Genomic DNA, 19,373 nt, shown 5'->3' with positions numbered 1-19,373 from the left:
GATTTCATTCTGCTTATTCTTATTTACTCTGAAATATATAACCACTACTTAAATTCTAATCTCCCTATATTTTTTTTCTGACTGTACCTTGCCCTAATCTTCAACTGCTTTTCTGTTTAAGAAAGAAAAATCAATAAGGTGTTTAAAAAAAGCAATGTAGAAGTGCTTAAGAATTGGAGAGATGCAGCTCTTCTCTGGACATCTGCAGATTACTCTACATGCATTGTGCACTTAAGATTGCTCCAGTAAAATGGTATTTTACCTCCGCGCAGCATGCTAACAAGATGACAAGAGAGATCGTGTTCAACTTGCTTAGCTTTGCTATGAAGCCAATGAAGTTAAGTAAATGCTATTCTTGAAATACAGGGATTTATCACCATTTAAAAGTGTAATTCTCTGAAAACCCCTGTGCTAGGCAGATACAAAGGGCACTCATTGCCTTGAGAAACCTGAGTGAAACACCAATAGTTTCCATGTGAACTGATATCAGAATTCAGGTCTTGTACCTATAATGAAGGGTAAAATAATGAATTATTCCTAATAACAATATATCTGTTCCTGGGATGCATACCATAAAGGTCTCCGATATTAGCATACGTGCAGGCCATAGACACCTGTTGAAGGTACCATTTGCCATCATCACAAATGCTGTTTTTTCATTATCTTCTACAAAGGAACTAAGACCTTTCCTCATGGGATGAAATTCAAAGCATTTACCTTATTGAAGAACTTAAAACTCTCCCCTGAGAAAACAAGTATGGAAGCTGTTACTGAAAAGAAAGAGTTAAAGCAAGAAGTAAGAGCAGAAAATGGCAATGTATTCTGCTTCTGATAGTCGATAGGAAAGAAAAGCTAACGCTTTAGGTTATAGGCACAGCCATACGAAGTAAGAATTAGTCCTACCTAAGACAACAGAGGTGTTGTAAAGAATTTAGAAGAAAATAAAGGCCTGAGGAGGAGGAAGGAGAATGACCAAGAGCCCCAGCTGAACTCTCAAAAGGTATCACACCGAAGAAGGGATACTTCTATTCCTCATTCTTCTGCAGAATTAGGTGTGTGTGCCAGGAGGCTTAGTCACACACTCACCACAACCAGAGGGAACAATATCCAGTTGTTTTACTAAAAAAGAAAAAAAAAAAGAAAAAAAAAAAAAAAGAGAAATAAAACTTTCTGTGGGGTTCACTCAGAAGCCTGGAATGGGGCACTGAGGGCCAGTGGGTGCCGGGGCAGGCAGGGCCATGCTCCGAGCTGGCCACGCACAGCCCAGCTCGGCCAGATGCTACTGCCCTGCAAGCCCCGGTGCTGAGCCAGAGCTGACAAGTCCCGTTGGGGACACAGCATGCACCAGCTCTACTGGAGGCATCTCAGTCTGTGTCCTCAGGACGTACTTAGGGTCTTCTCTTACTGAGCCTCTGGTGTTCTAGCTGAATGGTATTTTCAGGTTCTTTTAATGCACTAAGATGTGTTTGTGGGTGCTTTAATTAGCAGATTGACATAAACATGCATCCACGGCTGGAATTATTCATTAGGAGTTGGGTGCCTAATTTCCTTAGATACTTTTGAAAATCTCACCCCATCATGTTTAATTAAAAATGTCAGATGATATCAATACTCAGATGTGTCTGCTGTTGGTCTCCCGAGAAGATTTCCAAAATCTACTTCTCATTCCATCTGTTCCTGACAGAGGAAGGACTGACTTGGCCCATTCTTGAACCAAAACATCAACAAATAATTTTAAAAGACCATAAACTGCAAATGATATTAATCTCCTGAGCAGGCTTCTGAAACCTTACTTGGATCTGCATGTTCCCAAGTATCTTGTAAGCTAAGAAATGGGAAAGCAGGCTATCTGTGAACATTAAAGGAGAGCTCACTTATATGTAACCTGCATTAGACAACAATTTCCAGATTTGCTAAGCAAACTACTTATCTTACAGGAGGGTGATGAAGCAGATCCTTTTAAAATCACGTTTAAGATCATACACACACGCATAAGCACACACATATGCACACAGACATCCAAGTAGCCTCACAATGCTCACTCTAACAGACATCCATAAGGACAAGCTCTTCAACACAGAAATTGGGTTTAGGTGAGAATTTGGGGAGTAGGGTGGAATTCACTAAATTTTTCCTCAGAAGTTCTTATCCCTGTGCTCTTGTTTAGTCCCCTGGTGAGAAATAATCTCATTCCTCAAGTATGACAAATCAGTTTTGGTTTTTTTTGTTTTGGGTACTCAGCACCTCCCTTTTTTCAAGGAAATGCTCCAGCTTTTCCAGATCTGCCAGTTCAGTAGCATCAGAATTCATGGACAAACTCAATCCCCACCGTTCAAGTGTCTCAGCTCTCTGTTGGTAAATCTAGGGCAGTTTTATGATAAAAAATCTGATGTGCTGCCCCTAGGAATCAAGGAGCCTGAAAGGCTGAGCAACATCTAATTTTTCTATGTGCGTTACTCTACCCTTCCTTCTGTTTCGTTGGTTTTTTTAGTAGCACAAGTAATTTTATAAAGTGACAGTTTTAAAAAAAAAAATAACATCAGATCAGTTCTCAGTCACATTGAAGGTCTACATTTTATCCCTCAGACATTTTAAAGTTCAGCTGTACTTACTCTGGGAACAGGGGACGTCTGGGTACCTTTCCTTTGGCCACTAGTCTCAGGTGTCAGGTCTCGGTGGTCTACCTGAATGTGGCTCTCTAGGTCTTCAGCACTTTCAAATTTGACACTACACTCTGGACACCTCAGACTGCCACACGGTCTCTCGTTCACCTCCTGTGGAGTCAAGCCTGAAGACTGTCCATTGGTGCTCCTGGTCATGCATCCAGCACACAGGCCATAGGGAAGGCCATTCACATCCAACTTTACCAAGTCCTGCTTATTCCGGAACTCCTTCAAGCACAACGCACACTTGTAGAGTTTTTGCAAGGCTTGGCCATTGGGCGACGAGGTTGCAGAGTTTCCTGCCAATTTCTGCATATGGAACGTCCCATGAATTTTCAGCTCAAGGGTAGAGGTGACCGTCTGCATGCAGACAACACAGCGAAACCCAGTGAGGGAGTTTCTGAGATCTGGGTGCATCTGGCAGTGCTCGATAAATTCCTCCTCGCTCTGCAGCGGCATTTTGCAGATCCGACATGTCCCTGTATCCAAACTCTTGCTGTGAGTGACTTTGTGCTCCGTCAGGGTCAGGAGTGATGGGAAGCGCTCCCCACAGATGGGGCACATGTAGTGCTTAGCTGGGCCTCGATGGGTCTGCATGTGCTCTCTCAGGCCATTTTCTGAGAAAAAGGTCCTTGAGCAGATATTACACTTGTGGCTACCTTTGATGAATTCTGCTTTCTTCCTAGAACAGTCATCCTCCCCAGGCCTGATATTATGATCTCTCAAACGATGGTTCTGCAGGAGGACCTCCATAGTGTAGGCAGCCCCACAAATGTCACAGCCATACATGGGCTCAGAAGCATCTACATCATCCTCACTGGCTTCATGACTGTTGGAAGTATCTGGATTCTTCATTAACATGTTCTGGATATCTGCCCCTTCTGTCTTCTTATTTGTTGGGGTCATGCCATTAGCTGTACCATTCTCAGTGCTAGCATCAAAAACACAATGTTTTTCCCGCAAGTGCTTTTCGAGCAAGATGATGGCATGAAAAGCTTTGCTACAAAACTTGCAGTTGTATTTTTTGCTGTGGGTTGTGATATGGCACTGCAATTCTACCTCTGTGCTAAAGGTCTCACCACAGAAGATGCATTTGTGAGACTTTGACGGATTCCCCAAGTGACTATGCTTCACATGGATTTGGAGATCTACCTCCTTCCTAAAATCCCAGTTACAGGCTGTGCAACGATACATCTTCTTTTCATTGCTATGCTTGACTGCCAGATGCACTTGGATAGATACCTTGGAATCAAAAACTTCTTGGCAAAGGGTGCAGTGATACAACACAAAAGTATGCATGTCCAACAAATGCTTCTGCAAATCATCCACTGAAGAAAACTGTTTGTCACAGCTCTCACAGACATAATGAGTTGAAGTTGTCATGTAATGTACGGTGAGATGTTGCAGAAGAGACTCCTGGGAATCAAAGTCTTCTTTACACTGAGGGCAAGACTGTTTCCTCAACAGCAACTCCAAATGCAACTTTAAATGGGTTTGAAAACTTTCAAAATTTGAGAACTTTAGATCACACTGATTACATGGGTATTCACCATTAGACACTGAGTTTACGCTAGCAGAAAGCCGTTGCCTTTTAGGGGAAGAGACTTCAACATCAGAAGAAACTGGACTCTGCTCTGCTTTTGACTTCTTATTGTGTGCCAGAGGAATGTTCTTGTGGTTTTCTTTAATATGCTTTGTAAGCTTCAGGATGGAGCCAAAAATGGGGGAGTTTGTGCAATAAGGGCATGAATAAACTTCCATAAAAGACTGTGTTGGCTGAATGACAGGGGAATCCAATTTTGAATTTCCTACATTGCAGTGGGTCTGCTGAATATGCTCAGTCAAGGTTGCTTCGGTCAGAAAGCCCATGGAGCACTGGTTACAGAAGAAAGCATTGTTGCCATCTTGAGGGGTAGCATTTGGGCCACAGTGAGTAATACGGATGTGTTCTTGTAAGCTATTGATATCTGCAAACATTTCCGGGCAGTAGTTACAGTGAAAGGCAGAAATGTTGCTAAACTGCATCATGGGATAGGCGTGGTTTTTGTGCACCTTTCTCACGTGTTCATTCAAGTTGTACAGTGTAGGCATGGAATCAAGGCAGATCTGGCACGTGTGGCTTTGCTGAGGTTTGTCTGCATGAATGGTCTTCAGGTGGATCTCCAGAACAGCAAGGCTGTTGAAGTCGCGCTTTGAGCAGTACGGGCAGCTGTAAGTAACTTTAGACCAGTTCTGGCCTTCCTCTCTGTCCACAGACCTGATTTTCTTTTGTCCTCTCAAAGGCTTTAAGGTTGAATCTGGGGTGGAACCTCTTTCCACCGATGCGCTGGAGTCGGGCGTTGCGCTGCTCATGGACGCCACGCTCCCCAAGACTGGGTCAGGGCTGATGCTGTGATTGCTGGAGTCAGGTTGTCTGTGGCTGTCCAAGTGGCAATAGACTTCCTCCACTGAAGAAAACTGCTCTGGGCACATAGGGCACTTGTGTTTTTTGTTGGCATGGGCTTGATGAATGTGTGAGAGCAGCGAGTTTTCGTCTGCAAATACTTCAGGGCAATGAATACACTGCAAATCTGCCTTCTCGGAAAGCTGTGGGTGGCGTGTCATTACGTGCTTCTCCAAATCTTCAGTCTGACTGAATGTCTCTTCACAGTAATCACACATAAAATCATCCTTCTTCACCTCTTTCTCAGTCTTTGCCATATGTTCCTTGTTCTTTTTATGAGCTTGCATGTGACTCTGCAATGAGCTGGTAGATGAAAACCCACGTTTACACACAGTACACTTGAACGGTTTGCTGGAGCTGTGGGTTTTCAGGTGAATTTTGAGGTGGTCGCTGCGAGAGAATGCAGCCTCGCATTCATGGCAATGGTACTTTTTATCCCCTGTGTGAAGCTTTATGTGGCGATCCCTACTTCTCTTGTGCTTAAAAAGCCGGCTACAGTAGGTGCATTTGAAAGGTAGTTTGTCACTGTGGATCTGCTCGTGCCTTTTAAGGTAGCTCAGGCGAATGAAGGACTTATCACAAAACTGACAGGGATACGGCAGGCCAGTCCCCCCTTCCTCCTCCCCGATGCCAAGATCACACCCATCTCCTATCATCTGAGTGGGTGATGCAACATCTTTGCTGGAGGGAGATGAAGCCACCCAGGAGAGTTGTGGGTCGTCATCACCATCTGTAATGGGAAAGCAGAAAGGAGATTAAAAACAATTCCCAGTGCATCTGTGAAATAAGGACAAAGCTCTCAACAACACTATGGGCTTCTGCTACTACAGCATTTTAAAAAAAAAAAAAATCAACTAAAAAAAAAAATCTCTTGAATTTCAAAGGAGGTTTGAGAAAGTGAAATAAAAATATATTTATACACATAATTCACAAATATGCCAACATATAGTATTAATAAAAAGCATTTTTCTTTAGCAGGTTTAACACCTGCTCACTGTACTGTAAAGCAATAAACAATGAATAAAGAAAGCAAAACACAATGTGCAATGAAGCAATACAAACATTTTGAAAAGCTACAGTGTTAAGTGATCACCTGTGATTTTGTGGGTCTTTTTAAATGCTACATCAAGATGATTTTAAGTAATTGTCTCCATTAAACAAAATCCTTCAGTTCTGTCTCAAAACTGTAACAGAATGAAAGGCTACTCAAAAGCAGAGTCAAACACCTAGGCGAAATAAAAGCATCAGATTTGAGACAGCTCAAGAAAATCAGAGAAGAGACCTGCACCATTACCACACTCATTCATATGAAACGTAATGTTGGCTGCTTGGTACAAAACCAAACAAATTAAAAAAGCCCAGAAAATCACCACTGGAGATCTCAAGACATCACAAAAGAATCAAATTCAGGATAAACCAACAATGGCCCAGCCTCTGTTTTAATAACTATTTCCTTTGCTCAATATGAGGCTTTGGAAAATATTTTATAATTTGATATTACCATAAAGAAACACAGCACCAACTCCAGCAGCAAAACAGTCGTTTTAGGAAAAATACATAAAATGTTGGCAGCTTTCATAAACAGAATTGTTAACAAGAAACAGAAGAGAGCGAGTTCAAATATCCTAATTCCAATAAATGCGGAGATGTTGAGTGAAGCAAAAATGCCACTAGTCCGATATAAAACTGAACCACAGAATGAAGCAAAAATAAAATTCATGTAAATGAGGGAAGGTGCTGACCACATATACATTTGGAGATTCAAAAAAGGAACCGGTTCTCCAGATACATTGTCCTTATAAAACATTTAATATTCCTACTTCAGCTCTTACTAAAACAAACTAATAAAAAAATCCCCAACTGTGTGTGTAGGCTGCCACACGCGCACTCCTCGTGCCTGCCAACTACAGAGTCACCAGGCGGAGAAGAGCACATGTACGGCGGAGAAGCTCTCAAAGAAAGGCTCGGCTAATGAGGATATCACCACCATAAGAGGCTAGCTCCTGTGGCACCATTTCTTCGGCAAAGACCTTCCTTTTCATCCTGGGAAAAGAGAGAGCGGAGCTACCTTGGACAAACTAAACCAAACACACCAAACAACTTTTCCGGCACGATGGGGTTGCCTGTTCTCCAGGATGTGCGGGTCGGGGGCCCACTCCCCTCGCCCTGCGCTCCCCTGGGAGCTCGCTCCCCCCTTTAACTAAACCTCCTGCTCCAGAGCAACGCTGGACCCCGAGAACGCGCTTCCTCCCACTCCGAAATGCACCCCAGCTCTCAGCAAGCACCAGTGCTTCTAAGATGCGCAAGGTCTTTGTGCTCAACTAACTCCTCCGAGCCCGGCCAAGCCCGAATCTAAAACACAGGCAACGAGCCCCTGATTTTTACGTAAACTTTTCTCAGGCTTCATTCCCCCAACCACGAACCGGTCTCTCTCTGCGGCTGCAACAAAGCCTCATGTTCCCAATTTAAGCCACCTCCGCCGCCCGCCCCGCTGCTGGCACAGCCTCGCTCTGCCCCGGGGAGCCCCGGCCCCCCCCGCCCCGGCCCCCCAGCTCTGCCGCCAGCCGCGTCCGGGGCTCCGTCCCCACGGGCCTGCGGCCACGGGCCGTCGGAGGGAAGGAGGCAGCCGGCTGCCAGCGCCTGGATTAGGGGCCCCGGGGAGGTGCCGGTAGCTCAGGGCTGGCTAATTCCCTCCTCTCGCCAGCTGGGCTCCTCCAGGGGAAAGGAGACAAAGGGGAGCAAGAGGGGGATGCTGGGCCTGAACTAGGGCAGCACATGTTGCGTTTGCTACCGCTAGTGCTGTCTAGGGCGGGGAGCGGCGGAAAAGAAGGAAAACAACAACAACAGGGAAAAAAGCACAGCCCCGTTGTGTTATTTACTGCTTGGGCTTACTGGCTGTAATGAAAATAATTTAAAATGTCCACTTTGCAGAAACTACTACAGAAATACATGCATTTTAAATATCTTCCCCTCTGCAGCCGGACTACTCGCATCTTGTGCTGGGCAGTGGCACACAGGGGAAGGACTGCACCGGGGAGAACTCGGAGCACTTAAAACAGCTCCAGTGAATAAAGCTTCATTGTTCAGCTTTGAAACTGTAGATGCAATGGGTCAAATCCAGTGGTAACACAGGCCAGGCCAACTGCTTTAACTTCGTTACATCCGTATGCGCTTATGCCAACCATTACATTGGCCCACCATGCAAATCGAACAAATCTTTTAGGTGGTTTCTTTTGCCTCTGAAACGAACCGATCTACCTCAAAACACACTCTAACATTCAAATAGGGCCAGTTCCCCTCCAGCTGCTGCTCTTCAAACATATTGGGCTATTCAAAAAATAAAATCAAAGAAGGCTGGTATTACTTTGTGAGTGATGCACAAAGACGTTGCTGTGCTAATATAATTTACATTCAAAAAAATTAACATTTCTGAGATTGAAAAGCTGGGTTTGTAATAAAAATGGAAGCATTTACATAGACAGTTGAAAGCAAAGATTGTCTCCTTTTAGTAGCTTGATTTAGACCTCTCACTGATTTTCGTGTTTAACTTCTGGATTCTTTTTATTGCACCATTTTTTCATACTTTTACAATTTAAAAATAATTAGGAAACTTTAAGCCCCAGAAACAACCTGCCTTGACTTCCTTACAAACAAGATACTAAATTACTAAAGGCCTAAACTGAAGAAATTAGGGAAAACTCATTATCATTAATCTCTTCATGGAATGAAAAATAGCCCTGTTAATTTTAAATTGCCATATTAAATTGAAGAAAAGACCTATAATAAACTGAGAAGGAAATTCTAAGGTATTTTACCAGAGTAATATTTTAGTGGGAAGATATATTTTAGACATGGTGTGACATGTCTGGCAATGATGGTTAGAATAATAATTCTACATTAATGCAATCAAAGGAATGTAGCAGAATGAGAAAAATCACTTTCAAAAAGGAGATTAAAGTCATTAAAAATGGCTAATCCTGCAAAGTGGGACTGTTCTAAAATAGAGAATCACATGGCTGGTGCAAGGCTTTTGTCATCTGTGCATAAGAGAATCAAAACAAGTATTAAAAGGGTAAGAAAATTCAATAAAAAGTTTAATTAGGAAAAAAAGAGCATTAAGGAAGCTTCAGGATGTCAGGAGTCCTCAGGATATATGTGTGGGTCATGAAGCTTAAAGGGCCAAACTTGATAATCAATTTCAAAGTGGTACAGTAATTTAGCAACTTAATGTTCAGCACGTTTACGGGACTGCAAGCATTTATCATCATCACTGAGGAGCTAATTCCAGCCTCAAAGCATTCAATAAATGTATTTTTCCTTCTAATAAGAGCAATTTGGCCAAACTGCAGTATAAATCATACTTCGTTCTCTGTTTATCTTCCAGATAACATGAGCCAAATTCAGAAATATATTCACGAAGCTAAAACAATAAAATGAAGTCTTAAAAAATGTGATCTTTCTTAGAAAGGAGACAAACAGCACATCACAGATTACCAGGAGTAAGCAGCACTGTCGTCTCAGCATACACCAATGACATTGATATATTTATTGTTTCAAAGTTATTTTGCTAATAGAAATAAAATCGACCAGGCAAAATTTCACAGTCCCTGCAAACACCTTCCCCCATCTCCCTGCTCAAAGCCAGCTAGAAACATTACGCTCCTGCCAGACTTTGAGCTGAGCAGCATTTGAAGCGGTTGCAGAGCGACAGGCTTGCTCGGCTGCCCGGTCACCCCTACGGCCCCAGCCCTGGGGTCAGCATTCGTGGGTAGGGGCTGCACAAACCCGGGCTACCTCCCAGCCGGCTGCTTCTTCTCTTAAGAACAAAAGGTATATGCAGGGACCCCATTTGCTGGCCCAGACCTACAGTTCATCCTTGCCTAAACCCTTTTGTTTACGAATGTAGAGCATCACTGGGTTCCCCTGCAGTGAAAAAACTCCCTACTTTGTCTCCCCTACGTGTGAAGGGCTCAGGTGGCTCTTCCATAGGGCCTCCATACATCCCCCCACACTGCGGGCACGTCGCAATGTGGCCAGCACGGTATGGGAGGCCAGTTTCATCCAGCTGGTTTGGGTGCAAACAGCAGCACAGATTGAGCACCACGGGGCTCAGAAGAGGTCACACAACCTGCCCAGGCATCAACGAAATATCCAGGGTTTGGCCAAAGAGGAAACTTCAAGACTCCCCTCCTGAGCCCAGAAGGCATCTCCATACGGGACAATAAACCAAGGAGGTTAGATTTGGAAGGTGCTCTTGTTCTATCAGGTTTATTCCTCTAGCGCAGAGCTAGAGGAACAGTTAAATTATCAAAAACAAAAACCAAAAATCAATTGTTGAGGGCAGGATTGCTGTTTGATTTAGTTCAGATTCCTTGTTCTCTCCGAGCCTCTCCATGGCACACAAGTTCACAAGTTAAAAATGGTCAAAGCACTCAAATTGCTTTAGGCTATTAAAAGCTGACGAAATTCTAGCACCCAAAAAAGTAAGTTACTTTTGAAAACAAGCTTGGCATCATAAGACACGCTTCTGAACCGTGTTTCAGTTCCTCATCTCCATAATAGAAAAAAGCCATCTGCTCCTCAAGGGCAAATTGTAGGGCTTACTTCTGTATAGCTGTGAAACCCCGAGACATCCTCAGATGGCAGGCCCAATAGAAATGCTATCAATTTCAATTATTATTATTATTATTATCACAGATGCTTAACTATGAGAATACAACACAGAGATCGAGAACTGAGAAGTCTTCAGTACTGGTTATAGGAAATTTTGCATTGCTTCACTATGTATTAAAGCCAAGGATAAACCATTACAATGGATTATAGTAAGAACCTCACACAGCATACGCTGCTCATTTACACTGCAGTGCTGGTGTGAAATAATGCAAATCAAGTTTACATAGCAAATGTTTTAAGCTTCAATATTTTCAGGGCACTGTGATAGTTTTTTACTTAAATTTTTTGTTGGAGTGTTTAGCCCCATTTTCCTGCACATTTCCCGCACAGTTATGACAAACTAAATAATAAAAGCTACCATTAATATTCCAAACTAAATTTTCTATGCATATGTTAGCTTCACTGAATGTTTTTGTTTGTTGTGTCATAGAAGGCAATAGTGGACTGCGAACCACCAGCTTTTGTGGCAATGAAAGCCTTTTTATGCTGACACTGCACCTATCTCTGAATAGTATGGTAACTGCTTGGCCACGACTAAAACCCAGCATTAATGCACTCTCAAACACACTTCACTAAACAATCGAAAAGGATTTCTACAACTTATTTATAATTATCCCTACAAAAACATCACACAACTGTCCCCCAGAAGTAACACTAGCTTCTTCACAAAACAGTCTTCAAAGTTTTTTATTTTAAGGCACCATATATATATATATATACAAAAAAATGTTCAAAGCAAACCTAAACTTGGATAAAAAACTAAGAGGTGCTAATATAAGTGGTACCACAGGCAGTGCCTTCATGATTATCTGTGACTTGAGAAACATGCAGCTATACCTAATTATATGCTTATGTGGTATGCATTTTTGTTGGACTAAATTACCAACAGTGACTCTTTTTCCAAATTCTCAGCTTTGCACTGCCATTCATTTTTAAGTGAAGTTTTTAAAAAAGAAGGAAAGATATCTGGCTCAATGTAAAGTATATATAATCTAATTTTTCTTCTCATGCAGAGAGTAACTTGGTATTTAGAATACAAATCAGCACAAGATGTAGTGCAGAATTTCAAACATTAAACTCGCTGGGACGTCTGCTGCAGATAAACTGTTACACATAGACGGTTTAAACCTCGCTGTCTTTGTTTAAACCTTTCTGTAGTGATCAAAGACACGTCTATAATTAGTCTTTTTAACGCTGCAAATTAAAAGTACACACAAAGATGTCTGTTGAAGCTTAGCTGATGTACAGAAACTTGTTAAGCCAGAGTAACCCATGCCTGAGCCCTTCTCTCCCATTAGCAGAGATATCAAGACTCAGCAATGACCACCGATAGGTTGATACATAATTCTACACAGACGATAAAATCAGAAAGTTATTTTTAACATTATTTTTTCTTATGTCACACAGTCTGTATTTTGCTGGTAACAAAAAATTAACATATCATTAAATAAGTTGTTTCACACTTGAATAAATGGCATAATAAGGGGTGGAGGAGAAAGTTTTATGTTAGATCTAGGAATAAACTAAATGCTTTCAGAGCTGAATCACTGTTTTTCTTTACTCCCTTTGGAAAAGCAGCAGATACTATATTCTGCTGTGCATCATGGACTTGGGACTGAAAACAGCTGCACTCTAATTACATGTAAAGTGTACCAAAACATTCCTTTTATCACAGACTGTAAATCTGTTAGCATCTGTCTCTCCTTTGTTTCTTCCACAAGATACAAGCTTGTTTCTACATTTTTCTCACCTGTAGCAGTGATTAAAATTCATTATAAATGAAAGGAGTGAACACTAAAACAAGTTCCTCTGTGTACAGTTCTAAACTCAAATTAGAAACAGCTGTTTGCTAATTCATGCAGTGATGTTTTGTCGTGCTCTGTGAATCAATAATAACTCACCCTATTTCTACTAAAATGGTAGGATTATACATATATTTTGCTTAGCAATTTGCTCTTCAGAAATGTTCAAATGCACATTCAGTCTTTTTAAAACAAGATTAGAAGATGATACCAGCAAAATCATCAATGAATTAACAGCAAGATCTTAACAGCTTGCTGCTTGTGCTTACCCTGCTACCTAGAGGGTCCTGTGCCATTCTTGCCTGCTTTGATACCTATAGAGCATTTAGCAAGAAGGCACGTTGTAAGACAGATGCAAAAGAACAAAACTGTATACGAGGTCACATGCACACATCACAGATGCAACAGTCACACTGAGAGAATACTGTAAAATTACAGTTTCAGCTATGACGTACAACTCTCAAACATAAGGAATGACAAAGCCCTTAGGAAAATAATCCTAGTAGAATAATTATTACTTATAATAATTAGTTATAAAATCCGTTCTAATAAATGGTAATACTTATGCTAATTGTTACTAATATTTCTCCATATTATGTTAGCCAGAGCACAAACTTCACATGACCCTATTGGCCTTATACTCACACAACTATATTCTGCATTTCTTGCTACTTGATGTCAACATTTACCATGATTTCAACACTTGATTATACAAAACAAAGAGACAACACACAGCGGTTAAGAGCCTTCCCTGCTTCATTTTTTATCTAAACCTAAGGATACAAGCGGGGCGGTTGCAACGTTTTGAGCAGGCCCCATGGCAGATTTGCAGAACCTGCCCTGCTCACCGCAGGAGCGGGGCCACCCCTGGCCCCTGCACTGCCCCCTTTGCAGAGCCAACGATCCAGCCTGGAGCGGAGGAAGAGCATCAGCCTCCATAAAGGTCTCTGCAATACGCACAAGGAAAGTCCTTTGCTCATCTATACGTAAAGATGTTTTCCCTTCCTCATGTTTTGTTACTGTTAGCAGGGAGGGTGCTTCCCTGTACAGCACAAACCCAAGCATCGAGACTCTGAACCACCCGTGGAGACATGGCCTGTGGAAGAGCCTTTCTGGTGGGATGAAATGCATGAGATGAATTTCCTAGATTTATGATTTCCTCCCTCCCATTTGATCAGGCAGCTCTCAAATACAACAGGTACCCTCAGGCACGTGTGGTCAGACAGACTCAGCTCGAGCTCCTTCCCTCAGTTCATACCCATAACTGGGCATCAGAAATACAGGCTAGCTGCTGTTTGGAGAAACTCAATGAATACAGAATCCACAATTAAAGAGAGACAGACTTTTCTCCATGAACTGACCAGATCGGTGTGATCTAATTTAATGCTTACTGTGCTCATTTCCATGTTTCTGAATTGTACTTTCAAGAGAAGATTAAGTCATCAATTACAATCCATTTAGCTCATTCATAAAATTCATTTAAGGGTCACATCCTGCATGGTGAGCCGGGAGCCCTGGAAGCCAGCGCTGACAAGGACAGGCAGCACTTTCCCACAGGATATTCAGCTTGTACAGAATCAAGTCAGAGCTCGTTTGGATGGCACGGGCAGCAGTCTGGAGGAGCAAGTGCCTTTAAAACTGGGGCAGTGGCAAACTAGAACACAGAGAGTTTTGCCAAGACCTCTCCAATAAGCTGCCGTTACTGCTTAGACAAATGCATATCTGCTTCTGTGCAGGTAGACTGGATTGGAGTGGCGTTTCCATTTCTGCAGAGCTCTGTTTCAACTATTCAGCCAGGTATCGACTCTGAGGCAAAAGAACCACTAAGAAGGGAGAAAACTGGGACCAGACACCACAAATGCTCAGGGTCTTCTGGCTGGGGTCAACAAAAGTGACTGGATTGCTAGGATGGCTTTCTATGATGAGATCTTCAACTGATGCTATGCAGTGACCTGACCTCTAGGAAAATGGGTTTTCAGCCCCTGTCTTTAATGTATGAAAAGTACTTTCCCAAGAACAGACTTTTGCTCCTAAATGAGTATTTTCCATCAGTGCTCAATAGAAAAGATGTCAATTGCCATGTTCCAAACCTGAGAAAAATGTCATGTTGCAAACCTCAGCCCTGCACAGAACTTTACTGTCAAGCTTTCCGGCCTGAGGAATTTAAAGCTGATCATATTATTAGAGCAAGTTGCAGGGGGAAATAAAACCAGCTTGTTAAGTTAGAAAGAGTAGGCTGTTCCAGACTCTCATTTTGATCTAGGTGGGAAAACTGTGACACACTTACAAACTTAACGGGTTGACGTTCATGATGAATAGACCTAATGCTGAAAAACACATGTTGGCTGAAATTACTAAGCAATAAACAAACAGTAAAAAACAACAACATCCAGATTTTATACGGCCTTCAAAGAACACGGGAAGAAAAATCAATAAATTACATGTGACAGACAGTATCAAGTAACCTGTTTTATAGCTATACATATGCATTATTGGTCTGGCTTCCGAACGTGTTGTGTATTCACATCAATTCTATTGAAATCAATAGAACAGCAGTTGCTCAACACTTCTGAAAACTCAGATGACGTAAATATGAAATATAGCCAGTTCTACATAGAGGTATTTTCAGAAAGGTGCACGTGTTCCCTGTCCCTTTCATGAATTCACAGTCAAGATTTCATGCAAACACCATGAATGGAAATGAAGCTGCACTTGAGAACATCCCAGCTTCCACTAGTCTGGTGAGTGTAGCTCCTCGAGGCCTTCACCCATCTGGTTTTAGAGGGGCTCGTGTGCCCCAGTGACCCCAGCGGGTATCTCTGGAGCTAATGAAGCCGCCGGCTCCACCTGACCCAAGCCTGGAGACAGGGTTTGCTCCAGCTAAGCAAATCTCCCATTCCTCAGGGACAGTACGTGTTATGGCAAAGTACAATAATTAACACTCTGGGTTTGCTGTAGTGAACAATTTTTTAAAAATATTTCATTTAAAATTAAAAAAGAACACCCGTAAATGTAAAAGCATACTGCTGAATATGAAGCACATTCCTCAGTATCATTTAGATAAACCTCGGTCATGAATCTGCACCATGTTTGTGACTGGCCTGAGGGGAACTGCATTAAAACAGAGGGAGGAAGGAAGCTCTCCACTTATCAACACCTGACAAATAACTGAAAGGTTTAAAAGGAAAATAACTATAGATTTTGTGCTATACAAGATGAAAACCAAACAGCGTGGCTTGCCTAGGAGAGATGTGTCTTCCACGCTGTATGGTAATGCTACTTCTTTTTCACTAACAGCATCCATCATTTTAAATAAGAAGTGGCTTTTAAAACAAGCAAGCAAAAAAAAAAAGTGTTTGCCACCCGGTAAGAATCTTTCTCGGTACATCAGTGTTCCCCTACAACAAACATGCCGCATGAGAGATCTTTCAAGTTTAACCGGCAGCGACCCGGCATCTGTGATCTGAGGACTTGCACTGCACCACACAACAAAACCGTCTGCCGAAAGCTGCTCTCTTTTTCCAACACATCTTTGCCCTTTTGACTGAAGGACCCAATGGCAAGTCATGCAACTGCGCTCTCAGGCTTTCAAAACAAGAGCTGCAGTGACAGCTAAGATCCATCTTCCCAGGGCTCACGCCCGCGTTGGTGCCGCCCAAGGAGGATCCCGCAACCAATCTCACCAAGTGCCCATGCAGGCTGCGGGAGGTGACCCCAGCGGCACCCACTCCGCAGCACCGCAGGGGCACAGCGCACCAGATAGCCCTCTCCTGCGGGCACCAGGCAGTGAGATCAGCCCATGCTGTGCCCCATCTCCTACACCGTGAGTTTGCAGAGAGACTTTTCGAGCCTCTCTGAATTCTTCAGGGGCTTCTCAGGATGTCATCCAGCACTGACCACGCTCCAGAGAAAGCCTCCCGAAGGGAGGATGCTCATCAGTGCAGGCAGACAGGCAGGGGGAGTGCAGCTGGGGAGCCAGAGCGAATCCAACCAGGAGACAACAGCCCGGCCCTGCTGTGCTCCTGCCAAGAGACGCACAGATCCCGGCAGAAACCTCCCCTCCAGCCACGGCTGTGCTTCCAGCCTCAGCTGCAGGTACCACACTCTGCCCACGTACCGGAACAGGACGGCACTTCCCTTAAAGTTTGCTAACAGCAAAGGTATCTTCCTCCTGAATTGTTTAATACAGTCTTAGGTGCTGATTGTCTATATTCAGATAGCTCTAGTTTAACGAGCAATGTAGGTTTCCTTCGGACCGCATGTGTGTGGTTGGTTTCTTCCTCCCACAAATGTGAATTGTACAATTTATTCTAGTTAGTAACTCTCTCTGTGCCTTGGCCACAGATACATGAGAGAGTGAATTTTTAATGAGGAAAGGTACAGGGCACAATTATTTGTTTAAATGGGATTAAAATTAGGGTTGGAGCGTACACTGAATCATCCCAATTTATCCCTGAAGAGAAGGAGGGACAGCAAACGTCTTGGCACTTGCAAACAAATACCGCTTTCCCCATTGTCCCTCCCAAACAGCACTCCTTCCATTTGAGAGCAGTCTCACACAGACATTGGCACTGATATCAGAGTATTAAATGAAATAAAGGGAAAAGCTATAGCCAATAGCTTTCTCTCTAACTCTACCCACATAATGAGGACTGGCTATATTTACAAAAAAGTTTCTGGGAACGTTAATAGACTAAACAACTCAGTAAAAGGAATGAGGAGGCAGTGGGGAGAGAAAGATTGAATTTACCCTAGAAAAATGCATCTTTATACTACAGGTACAGAAAGTATTCAGCTTTCTATAGAGGAGACCGCTAAATTAGAAAGTGGGTGGAAGCTGGAGGTGGGTGTTTGGGGTAGGGGCATGTTTCCTGCAGAGAACAGAGTGGTCAAGAAACCAAAACAGTAACAGCAAAATACAAAAGAACAACAACAAAAAAAACCCCAAGCCAAACCAAAAAACTTCCAGGGAAATCAGGTGTCAGAGGTTTGATAGACACACATGCACCTCCAGAACCAGATGTGTTCAAGAAACCATCTCCAGTCAATTAAGGGCTGGAAATACGTGACCTGCTCCCCACCTCAGGTAAATTAATAATTTTTTTGTTGTTTTTCTCCAGATGTGAAAAGGTTTTGTACCTACACCTAGATCTATGGTGCGGGGTGTTTCACATGCCCAGAAACCCCATGTACAGTGTGGCAGAGAGGAGTTACCGAAGACCTACTACTGAAATGCAACTGGCAGATACCTGGAGGAGACTGCATCCCATCTCTACTGTCATAAAGAGGCAAAGCAGTGACTTTAAGCTGCATAAGCTCACACACTGGCTACGTAAAAGAAGAAATGTTGTCAATAAACCAGTCATAGCTGAGCAGGCAATTTAAATTTGGGGGGGGAATGAAAAAGTATTGTTCTCATAAAAAACACAAAGAGTTTTAAAGCTCAGACCAGCTTCGCTCACAAAAACCCTACCACCCTAAATACCCCTAAATACCAAAAAACCCTTGCCCCCTTGCCAGAATCCATTTGGTTTTGTCATGCCCCTTTCCCAGACCCACAGCCAAAGCTCCCTGCCCAGACAGACCACAGACTGGACAACTCTGGTGTCTCCCATAGGAGAGTGACAGAACAAGGTACCCCAGATATAATTCACGTATTTTTTTGTTTTGTTTTGTTAAGGCTTTTCTAGTATTCATTTTAGTTCTGGACAATAAGGCAAAAATTTTCAGAATAAAACCATTTTCTGGCCACAGATAACCTGGACTGCTGTCTGAAACAGGATCTTTAGCCCATCTCACCCTTGCAAAAACAAACACAAATGGACAAATGCATGATTTGAATGAAAATTCAGTAACTGCTCCCCCACACCTTTAGCCAGAATTACTTGTGAAACTGAATTCCACTTCCTCCATCTCACACTCAGTTTAGCACATGAAAGTATGAGAACCAAGAGTTAGGGAGTACCAACCTCGGCTCCCCATCAAAACCGAATTATCTGTCTGTATTTAAGATAGGAGTGCAATGTCTTCTGTTGAAAAACGGAAACTCTACCTCAGTCATGGAGCATCTGAGTATAAAACTAATCTTCTGAGTAGTAAATATTAGACTTACATACAGCAGCACTGTACGATTTCAAACGATTCACTTTAGAGGCGGGGGCCCTGGATTCCTAGGAGCTGATTGTTAAAGCCACATCAGACTTCTTTTTTTAAAATCAATTTTCCCATTATTTAGGATTACCATACCTTCTATCTTTGGATTTCCTATGAGCGTAACCATAGACCCAGACCTCCTGGCTACCTGACATCAGGAAGGTTGCAACATCATGTCTACTCTGAATTCACTGTACACAGGCTTAAGAGTGACTCCACCTTAATTCAGTTCTTTGGCTAGAATTAAGAGACTGGATTTGCTCTGATTTTTTTCTTACTGCGTTGCTTTGTATCAAAACACCCATTTTCCAGTGGGTGGTGCCTAACAAAATATGAAGCAGAGGTGTGAGCACAAAGGAAAGAGCTATTATAAATGCACAGAAACACACCGTGTCAACACATACCAGCTGCCCGATATGTACAAAAGCATTAAAAAAAGACAACTGAGACATTATTTTAGAGTTCTGCTATATTTTCCATTTAAAAACATTTTACTATCTATCTAATGTTGTTAGAGAAGCTTCCATTGCAAACACCAGAAAGCAGACACCTCCTAACCATCCTAGACAAATTCCTGTCAAAAATTTTTGTGCAGTGTTATCAGGAAAAATATTTACCATGTACAGTAATTATGAAAAA

At 42.6% G+C, this 19,373-nt stretch overlaps 1 protein-coding gene across 1 annotated transcript in view; it reads right to left on the bottom strand.

The window, feature by feature from the left end:
* The window catches only part of ZNF423 (zinc finger protein 423), a 234,886-nt gene that overhangs the window by 94,559 nt on the left and 120,954 nt on the right, over positions 1–19,373 (bottom strand). The window contains exon 5 of the mRNA XM_059824774.1: positions 2,613–5,836. Coding sequence (XP_059680757.1) covers positions 2,613–5,836 — 3,224 coding nt within the window. The remainder of the gene's footprint in view (positions 1–2,612; positions 5,837–19,373) is intronic.

Source organism: Gavia stellata, chromosome 15, assembly GCF_030936135.1.
Source record: "Gavia stellata isolate bGavSte3 chromosome 15, bGavSte3.hap2, whole genome shotgun sequence".
Lineage (NCBI taxonomy): Eukaryota > Metazoa > Chordata > Aves > Gaviiformes > Gaviidae > Gavia > Gavia stellata.
Note: the sequence above shows the minus strand (reverse complement) of the source record. Positions and strands in the feature narration are given on the sequence as shown.